Here is a 9,184-nt window from a genome sequence, read left to right as displayed (position 1 = left end):
CAGCCTGGGACACCTAGTTCACCCTACCCCCACCCAGACACTCTCAGCCAGTGTGCTGAGTGCTCCCTGCAGCGTGTTCCCTATTTCTCTTCTGAGAGAGAGGAAGAGGAGTCAGCTGCTCCTTAGGCACATGTAACACTACACACCTGAGACATCTCACCCTACAGTCCCCCCTGAGCTGTGCTTCACCCTTCTGCAGTAGATGCGAACCTCTGTTTTACCACAGACAAAGGGCATCCACATAAAGTATGCCTGGGTACCCAACACCCAGAGGTACCAGTCTTCTCAAACGGCACCTGGATCTGTCCAGGAAGAAAAAAAATGCACTTGTGCACCCACAACTACACACCCTGTACATACTACCGTTTCCGTGCTTTGCCAGTGCATTTGGTCCCAATAGAATGCCCCAGTTCCATTCTCAGGCCCCACCCAATCATAGATGACCAAAGCGATGGGATAGTACTTACCCACGGCCTCTTCTGGGGTCCAGTAACCTGAGGAGTCACACACCCGCCGGGAGGAAGCTGTGTGCACATACTGACGGAATGTCCCATCTTCAGTGCAGGCTCCACACACGCTACCGGGGTCCCTGGGGAGACGTGGGGGTGGGGGTGGGGTAGGAATCAATCAGATGAACTGGGAGAAGGAAATGCCCAAGACCTTTGCAGGGAGGAGGGCATGAGATGGTTAATGAAACCCTAGAGGGTAACTGAGAACACAAGTACTTCTTAATTCATTTCCTTCCTGGGTAGGCCTCACCTTTGAAGAATTCATCGTGACATGGAAATACCAAGATCATGAAGCAGAACCATTTAACTAAGTCGTAAAGAAGGCCTGCGGAGATGAAATGGGGTAACTTTTCTCCTAGAAACACTAAACACAAAGCAAATACAATTTGAAATGATCGATTTAAATTCCCATCTACCCTGATTCTTACTCAGTTATCCAAAGACCCTTTGCAGTTCTCCCGCTAACATACACGACAATGTTCAGAATAAACTCATTAGTCTTATGTGTTGTTATATTTTAAACTCCCTGTGCTTATCACATACACAGATGTAACACAAAGTATGTGTAAAATAATTGTTTCTGTGACCTAGGGACATCTTCCTAACCTCCATTCAAGGCCCTTCCTCCACCAGCTAGCTCCGGCCTTACTTACCATATCTCCTAATGGCCCTTGACAATTAAGTATTGCCATTTCAAATGCATCATGCCCTTGAGGGTCCTCGAAACTGTTCCCTCTGCAGTCAAATACCCTTTCCCAGCTTTTCTGTTTACCAAACTCCTACTTATCCTTCAAGACCCATTTAAATGTATCCTTTGCAATAGCATTTTGCATGACTTTTTAGTGGTGGATAAGCTGGCAATCCCTCCTTTGTGTGCCCAGTGCACCCGTTGGCTCCTCTCTGGGCACTGTTCTGTGTTACTGAGAATTTCCATTCACATCCTTTTTGCTCATTTACTTATGCGTGAGTCCAGACTAAACTCTTTTCTTCTTTCTACCTCCAGTAAAGTCAGCAGGGCTATTAATATAATCTATGTAGAGTTATTTAAGCACTATTTTTTTGGGAGCTAGAAGAGTTAGAACCAATAATAGCTAAAGAACCAGGAGGGATCACTTTAGGAGGCTTGCTACTGATAGTTAGATTTTCATATAGGCCGCTATGAATGACACATCTAAAATCAGAGGGATCCCATCAGACTCTGTCCACAGCTAAGGCAAAACAATAATACCTTGTAATATGCTAAACAAAAATAGTGTTGCTAGTTGGGCCAATATTGGTGATAGCATTTTCCATTTATTAAGAACTTTGTATATAATTGGCACAGTAATGGCTTGCTGCTTTTCATAAATTACCTCTCCTTCCTGCGTGTTTACAATGGAGGAAACACAGGCTCACAGAGGTTAAGTAAATTACCTAAGGTCACATAACAAGTTCCTGGATTCCTTTGAGCACATTTCCAAGCATCAGCTAGTGTCCAGTACATTGGCAACGAAAAGACGTAGTTAGCTCTCGACCACTAATTACAATCGGCACTTAGCTCTAATGTGGACCCGGCTCAGAACCACATTTCCTTGATGCACTTGGCGCTGCCGGGGCAGCAGCTGAGTGCGTAGCCAGGCTCCTCTCTGACATAAGGATTCCACATATCGACCAGGTTGGAGTAAACACCACCCAGAGTATGACCTAGGTTGCCCGAGATGTGACGTCAGTCTCCCTCAAAACCGGACCCACCTAGCTGAGGAAAGGGAGCAAATTGTGGCCTTTTCTGCCAGCAGCCTTGTAACAAGCCAGTGTTGATGTCTGCTTTCTAGTAAGGTTTGCACCAGAGAGAGAATGGAAAGATTAAATTGTTTACATGTGCTTTTGACACTGATGTAAAACTCTGGCTCGCACATACGCCGGAGGACTTGCTGTTCAGCCAGTTCAGCTGAGCCTGTGCTAGGTCACGCTCGCAGGAAGATGGCGCTTATGTGCATCACATAGGCACGTGTTGACTCACAAACGGAGCCTGGGGGGCATGGGAGCAGATGGCAGTAATCACCCCTGACCAGGGCAAGGAGGTCTAAGTGGCATGTGGTACATATCATCAAGGTCTCGAGGCTGCAGGAGGCGAGGGAGACCCTTCCTGAAGTATTCACAGGCTTCCTCTAGCGTCTGTGCTTCTCTCTCCAGTCTCCTCCACCTCGGGTTTTCTCCAAAGCTGAGCTACAGGTAAACATATCCCAGGGACATCTCATTTCCTCGCTGTGGCCTGACACCCAGAAGGAAGGTGTGGCAAGTGGAAACACAGTAATCTACTTGCTAAGTGAGAAAGTCCTACCTTCAAAGAAGTCATCTATTTCTGTTTGCCCACTTCTGCAATTCCAGCATCCATCTTTCATCCCCGTCAGCAAAGCTCTATTTATTTGTAGGTCCTTGGGATTGCTGCAGTACGTCTCTGTATCTGTAGGCCTCACATTCCTTACCTATCATAGGAGTTGTCTTATTCAAGGATCAGTAAGATAATTGTAGGTCAAATGCATCTCACAGTACCTCACACATAGTAGGATCCAATCCTCAATGGCTCTTCTCATTGTTTAGAATCTGAAAAGATCTGACCGTTTACTTCTCAAACTTCAATCGTTGGAATCCCATGGAACCCTGCTCTGCTCTGATATGCATGGGCAGTGAACTTAATGACAATCCATCACGAAGCAGGTTTTGAGAGAGATGACCCTGACGAGGTCGTGGCTGGGATTCTGGCCCTTTTGGGCTCGGCCACTCCTCCCTTACAACCCCAAGTGTCATTCTATCCATACCTACTCTTCCTTTTTCAACCCCTCCCTGGTGTATGCAGAGTATGATGACAGCTAATGTTTCCAGTGTAATGTTTTTTCTTTAAGAAGCAGGTCATGGGTTATCTATTGTGGCAGGCCAAGACACAGATAAAAACCAAAGTCGTCCAGTCTTCAAGAAGCGTCCAGTCTTGCAGGAAAGACAGGGGGGAAAATGAGCAGAAGACGACAACCGCACAACATAGTGGCCCCAGGAGAGAGCGGCACGGAGTGAAACAGGAGGCAGAGAAGGCATCGGGAGCAGCCTCCAAATCCTGGGAAGCCCCTGATGCACATTCTGGAGCTGTGCACAGGCCCCGCCTCCCCCTCGGAGCTGCCCACAGGAACAGGACTTCCTGTCCTTTCTCTCAGTTCCTTTCTGGGAGGAAGCAAGCCCTGTCCCAAGCCTCACACCAAGAAGTGGTGACTAGCTCAGACAGGTGGCAAATGCCATCTCCTTTCTGCAACTTCATCCTCATCGCATGCTTTCGGCCATCCTTTCACAGCCCCAGGAATCTAGCCAGATGTGACATTTCCAATCCCCGAGGAATGTGCCTGCAAGATGAGCCACAGCTTGGGAGATGAGCCCTGTGTTGGCAAGCAAACACCAGGAACCCTTCCTGAGCAAAGGTGCACACATGTATAGCTCCAGGCTGAGGCTCTCCTCACTGCCTAGTTTCCCCCTTGTCCATCAGAAATACCCAGACTCTTTAGGTCCCCAGAGAAGACTACCCCAGCCTCAAACAGCAGAGTCTCCGGTCTCACCTGTCATAGACAACTCCACTAATTGGAGGCAGCCAGTGGATAGTGAGGGACTTGTGGGTCTGCCCGATGACCATGGGTGGGATGGGAATGGGGGTGGTCTTCCTGCTTTGCCTCCATTGCTGATACACAAGGTCCAAATAGCAATGCATTCTGGCCACTTGGTTAGGGGTGAAGCTGTCAGTACAGTCATCATCTGCAGAGACAAAAGGGGAGCACCAGAGAGGACGTCTTCACCTGTGAAGTTCAGAAAGGCAAAGATCGTTCTGTCTTGCACAGGGCTGAATCACCAGCATCTGTCACCCCACTGTGCACTTATTAGGTTTCATAAACACTGGCTGAATGAATAAACACATTCTGTTCCAGGAACTCTCTAGGCGGAGAGTAGGAAAGAGGAAACAGAACCCTAGTGTATGCTGCTCATAATGGACAGTGATCTAAAAGCAAGGTTGCTATCTTGGTGTGGGGCAGGGTCAGATGAGACTTGTCCTGGGGATGCAGGGCTGTTCTGCGCTGATGGTTGCTTATTCAGCAAGCCACCAGATGGCAGTGCTTCAGCATATGTTTGGGGGAGCTGGGGTGCCACCTTTGTGATGTTACAGATTCTTGCTGTGTACCCCCATGACTGTGACCAAAGCTAGTGTTCTCTGATGATGTCCAAGGAGAGAGAGAGAGAGAGAACGAAGAATATGAGAAATAGTGGTCCCAGTTTGGCTGTTGGAACAAAGTCCCCTTATAGATAAATTTCTCATAGGTCTAGAAAGAGAATTTTCTTACTGAAAACACACCAATCAAATGCTCACTCTGCAGCATCCCTCTTTGGTCTTCCCACTTCACTGCTGGCACCTAAATCAGTCTGCCCCCTGCAGCCCAGGGTTGGATCTGCTACGTGTCACCATGTGTGTACTGGGGAGGCAGGGGTGCCGGCATTTATGAATCTCATGACCCTGAATTTTTTACCATAATAAAACTCAGATAGAAACTCCTTGATGGGCACAAAACCTACTAGCTCATCCCTTTTCTTCTTCTTGAAAGGCATGGCTAGGGTCTGGTGGTTTATCTTTTTGATAAACTTAGATATTACCCTGAAATTTATAATTCTAGACAGATTCCGGAATTTAACACCAAGCAAGTCCCTAGACTTAATCGACTAATTACCCCCTTCCTTCTCCATTGGAGAAGGTCGTCTAATCTAATCAAATCAACCTCAGGTTTTCATGATGAATGTGAGACTCATTATCCAGGGACTGTGGCAACCATTGCCTCCCTTTAGAAAGAAGGATGGGGGAGGGGGGAGGGGACAGGAGCTTTGAGCAGCTGGACTGAAGAAGACAATCAAATCAGACAGATGAGTTGGTATGGGCATCAAGGAAATGCCATTTTTTAATGAGATGGTGGCTTTTTGGTAGGCAAGCTAAGAATTACTCCCTGACTTTGGAAGAAGGGAAATTGATACAAAAAAATAAGGCATATAATAAAAATCTAATTTTGAGCTTAAAATTAACTAGACCATTTCAAAATAGTAGAGACAATCCCCTTGGCCTAGAAACCTCTTTCTCTCCCACTCTTGAACTCTCCTTCAGAGTAATGCCTGAAGGAGATGGGCAGGACCATGACAGACCAAGTTCTAGAGGCAGAAGGGACCGCAAGGGGACTTTTATTCTTTAAATCTGTGGTAGAGGAGAAAACAATAAATAATACCCCTTAACATTTCAGCATTTCTTTAACATCTTCAAGATATTACCAAAAAAAAAGTAAGAAAACAAATCACAGCCATGAAGTTGATTCCAACTCATGTTGCCTTTAGAGGGTCGGAGGAAGTGCTCCTGTAGGTTCTGTGCTAAGTCTTTACAGCAGCACAGAGCCTCATCCTTCTCCTTTCGGGGGGTTTGAACTGCTGACCTTGTAGTTAGCAGCTCAATTCATAAACCGCTACACCACCAGAGCTCTCTTATTTAAAAAAAAAAAGAGAGAGAGAATATGCTACGATAAATATAATTAAAATCTCTAGCATAAGTTTACCCAGGGGACTGCTTCATAATTGTCTCTACCACCTACGTCCCTCCTGGTCCCCCAGAAACTCCATGCCATTTTAATGAACATCTTGGCTGTGGTGATACCTGTGTAGCTCATGTAGTTGCCGAATGGAGCTTCAGGGAAGTGGGTGAAGCCGCAGGTGTCGTTGGCGGGCTCTGGGTCCTGGCACAGCTTGCTCTTGGGAGTAGGGGCCGTGTCAGCACAGAGGTCTCCTGTATCCATGGATGGCACTGTTTCCCTGCAGGGGTCATCGCAGGATTCTCTTTCACTGACCCCTTTGAAGACATGGTAGAGTCCGAGGACGTGCCCGACCTCATGGATCATGATGTTGGTATGGCCCGGCATGCCATAATAGGCAGGGTTGAGGACAACTCCACCTGTGGTGAAAGATTTGGAAAGTGCCTCTGAGCCTTCAATAAGCAGAAGTTCTTAAATCTCTAATTATGTCTTTTGTTGACCATAAGATGCTAAATTTCAGTCTCTAAGGAGGCAACTCATAACTCTTCTGCATTCTGTCCCGGCTCTATACTTTGGCCACAAAGACCATCTTTTTAGATCCAGTCAATAAGCATTGTTTTAGGACCTGGATGAGTGTTTAAAAAAATCAATATTTAAATACCACTTCAGATCAATTAATTTCAAATATTTGAGAAAGGGATACACGACAATATTTGCACAGTCTTTGCGGATGGGCAGTCATTGGTATAGGTGAAAGCATGAGGAAGCTTCCAAAAGGTTCTGAAAAAAATGCCAGTATATTTTCATTCCATTTTTCCACAAATGCTTTGAAGTCCTCTCAACCATAGGGTTTAGAGTTAGTATTCTGGGCCTAAGTACTGGCCCCTCCATATGTCAGCTCTGCGAATTTGAACAGGTACCTGACCTTCAAGAAGCGTCATGGGGTTGTCTGTAGAAATAAATGGAGTTGATGCTATAACTGTACAAGTCTGGCTAGACCAGAGGATGTACACTGGTACAGATAGGAACTGGAAACACAGGGAATCCAGGGCAGATGATCCCTTCAGGACCAGTGGTGTGAGTGGCGATACTGGAAGGGTAGAAGGGGGGTGGGTTAGAAAGGGGGAACCGATTACAAAGATCTACATGCGACCTCCTCCCTGGGGGATGGACAACAGAAAAGTGGGTGAAGGGAGACGTCGGACAGGGCAAGATATGACAAAATAATAATTTATAAATTATCAAGGGTTCATGAGGGAGGGGGAGCGGGCAGGGAGGGGAAAAATGAGGAGTTGATGCCAGGGGCTTAGGTGGAGAGCAAATGTTTTGAGAATGATGAGGGCAATGAATGCACAAATGTGCTTTACACAATTGATGTATGTATGGATTGTGATAAGGTATGAGCCCCTAATAAAATGATTAAAAAAGCAGTGGGGCTTCTTGAAGGCCAGGAAGTTGTATCGTGGGAACAATAACACCTACTTCTTGAGAGTCTAAAGCATTTGGCACGAGGAGGAGATTGGTAACTGGCAACTGTACATATAAGCTGCTTCTGATTTCCAGGGTTCCTACTCTCACGGAACTGAACGTTGATAAGACAAATCCAAGTAATTCACCAGGAAGTTCAGAATGCCACAGGCGCCACAAGACTATACCCTCCATCATTTCCCCAAGTGAGGTGCTTCAAGAAGAGTTAATGGTATTTAATTTGGGTTTAGATGAGAGAATTCTTAGTATCACTGGAACCTTACAAAAGAAAAGACTAAGACCTTTCAGACCCACCTTCTATCTCTCCAGCTTGCTCAACCCCTCTCAACCCTGACTCTGCTCTGTCCAAGTTGGAACCACTTGACTTTCCTTCTGTAACCCAAATTGGCAGATTTAGATCCAGCCTTACTCCTGAGTCATGGGACTTCACCAGTTTTGAATGAATAGCCTATGATCCAGAGTAATCCTTGACTGTGTTTATAAGAGAGGCCTTACCACTTCTGTCCCAGGTCTGATCCCAATTCACAGGACTTGCTTAATTCCTCATACTTGAGCCCGTGCTACATCAAGAGTCTTCAGAGTGTCACACAGCCACTGGAAGATAAGTTCTGCCTTGCTCTTGGAAAACCAGATCCCAGGAAATATATTCTATTCCTGAACTTTGAACAACAGCCTATATACAACTATATACATGGTTCTATACACAGAACATAATGACCTGGGATCCGATATCACACTTACTTGTTTCTACCTAATCAATGACTCAATTTGCTTGTCTAGTGACTTTTACTGCAAAAGAAGTGGTCTAAGTCCAAGTCCTAGTCTCTCCCAGTTGGCTAAGACATGCTGATATTCATCAAGTCACGGTCCAGCCTCATCTTGAGATATGATATTATCTCCTTTCACATCTAAAATACAGCTAAACCTCGCCTTTATTATTTACCATTTCTACCACTTTCACCAGAATCCTATTTTCTAACATTATCCTTTCTTTTCTTTTTATAAAATTATTTTATTTGTATTTGTCTAATTTGTACACCATTATTATGTCAAACTAGAACACCGTTCTCTCACAACATCTTCATTGATGTGCAGGTTGACATTGTTGGAGAACTGAGAAACTATTTGTGTATGACGTGTGACGATAGGAAGCAGATTCAAAACCAGTGACATCCCCTGCCTTCCGTCCTAGAAATAACATTGGATCTGAGTCTGCTGACTTGTGTCAAGATATTTTAATACTCAAAAACTGGTTTAGCTCAATAACAGATGCTCAGTATTTGAATAAATGCAGTGAAATGCACAGTCCTCATTTTTCAAGATGCCTATTTTTCATGTTTCGCACGTCCAGCGATAGCAATAACGATCGTTGAAGTTCATGTTCAAGTAGTCTGCAACCATGTCAGCTTCACATCGAGGAGGCTATCCTAAGAGGACAGTTTTCTCTCCTAATTTTCATTGCAAGTGCCTTCACCCCGCTCAGTCTTCTTGGTTCCCCAGACCTCAACACCACAGACACGTAATCCTTTCTTTTCAGCTTCACTCCCACTCTCAACACTCCTTTTCTTCCTACCTTGAATCAAATTTTGGATCAAAAAACGAATGTGTTAGATATAG

The 9,184-nt window shown here is 45.4% G+C and overlaps 1 protein-coding gene across 1 annotated transcript in view; it reads right to left on the bottom strand.

The window, feature by feature from the left end:
* Positions 1-9,184, bottom strand: part of PAPPA2 (pappalysin 2) — a 350,680-nt gene that overhangs the window by 171,880 nt on the left and 169,616 nt on the right. Inside the window, exons 4-6 of the mRNA XM_004706814.2 lie at positions 6,205-6,498; positions 4,088-4,280; positions 468-589 (exon numbers count right to left, since the gene is read on the bottom strand). Coding sequence (XP_004706871.1) covers positions 468-589; positions 4,088-4,280; positions 6,205-6,498 — 609 coding nt within the window. The remainder of the gene's footprint in view (positions 1-467; positions 590-4,087; positions 4,281-6,204; positions 6,499-9,184) is intronic.

Source organism: Echinops telfairi, unplaced genomic scaffold (genome assembly GCF_000313985.2).
Source record: "Echinops telfairi isolate 266 unplaced genomic scaffold, ASM31398v2 ScPeMD7_7424;HRSCAF=8462, whole genome shotgun sequence".
NCBI classification, from domain to species: domain Eukaryota; kingdom Metazoa; phylum Chordata; class Mammalia; order Afrosoricida; family Tenrecidae; genus Echinops; species Echinops telfairi.
Note: the sequence above shows the minus strand (reverse complement) of the source record. Positions and strands in the feature narration are given on the sequence as shown.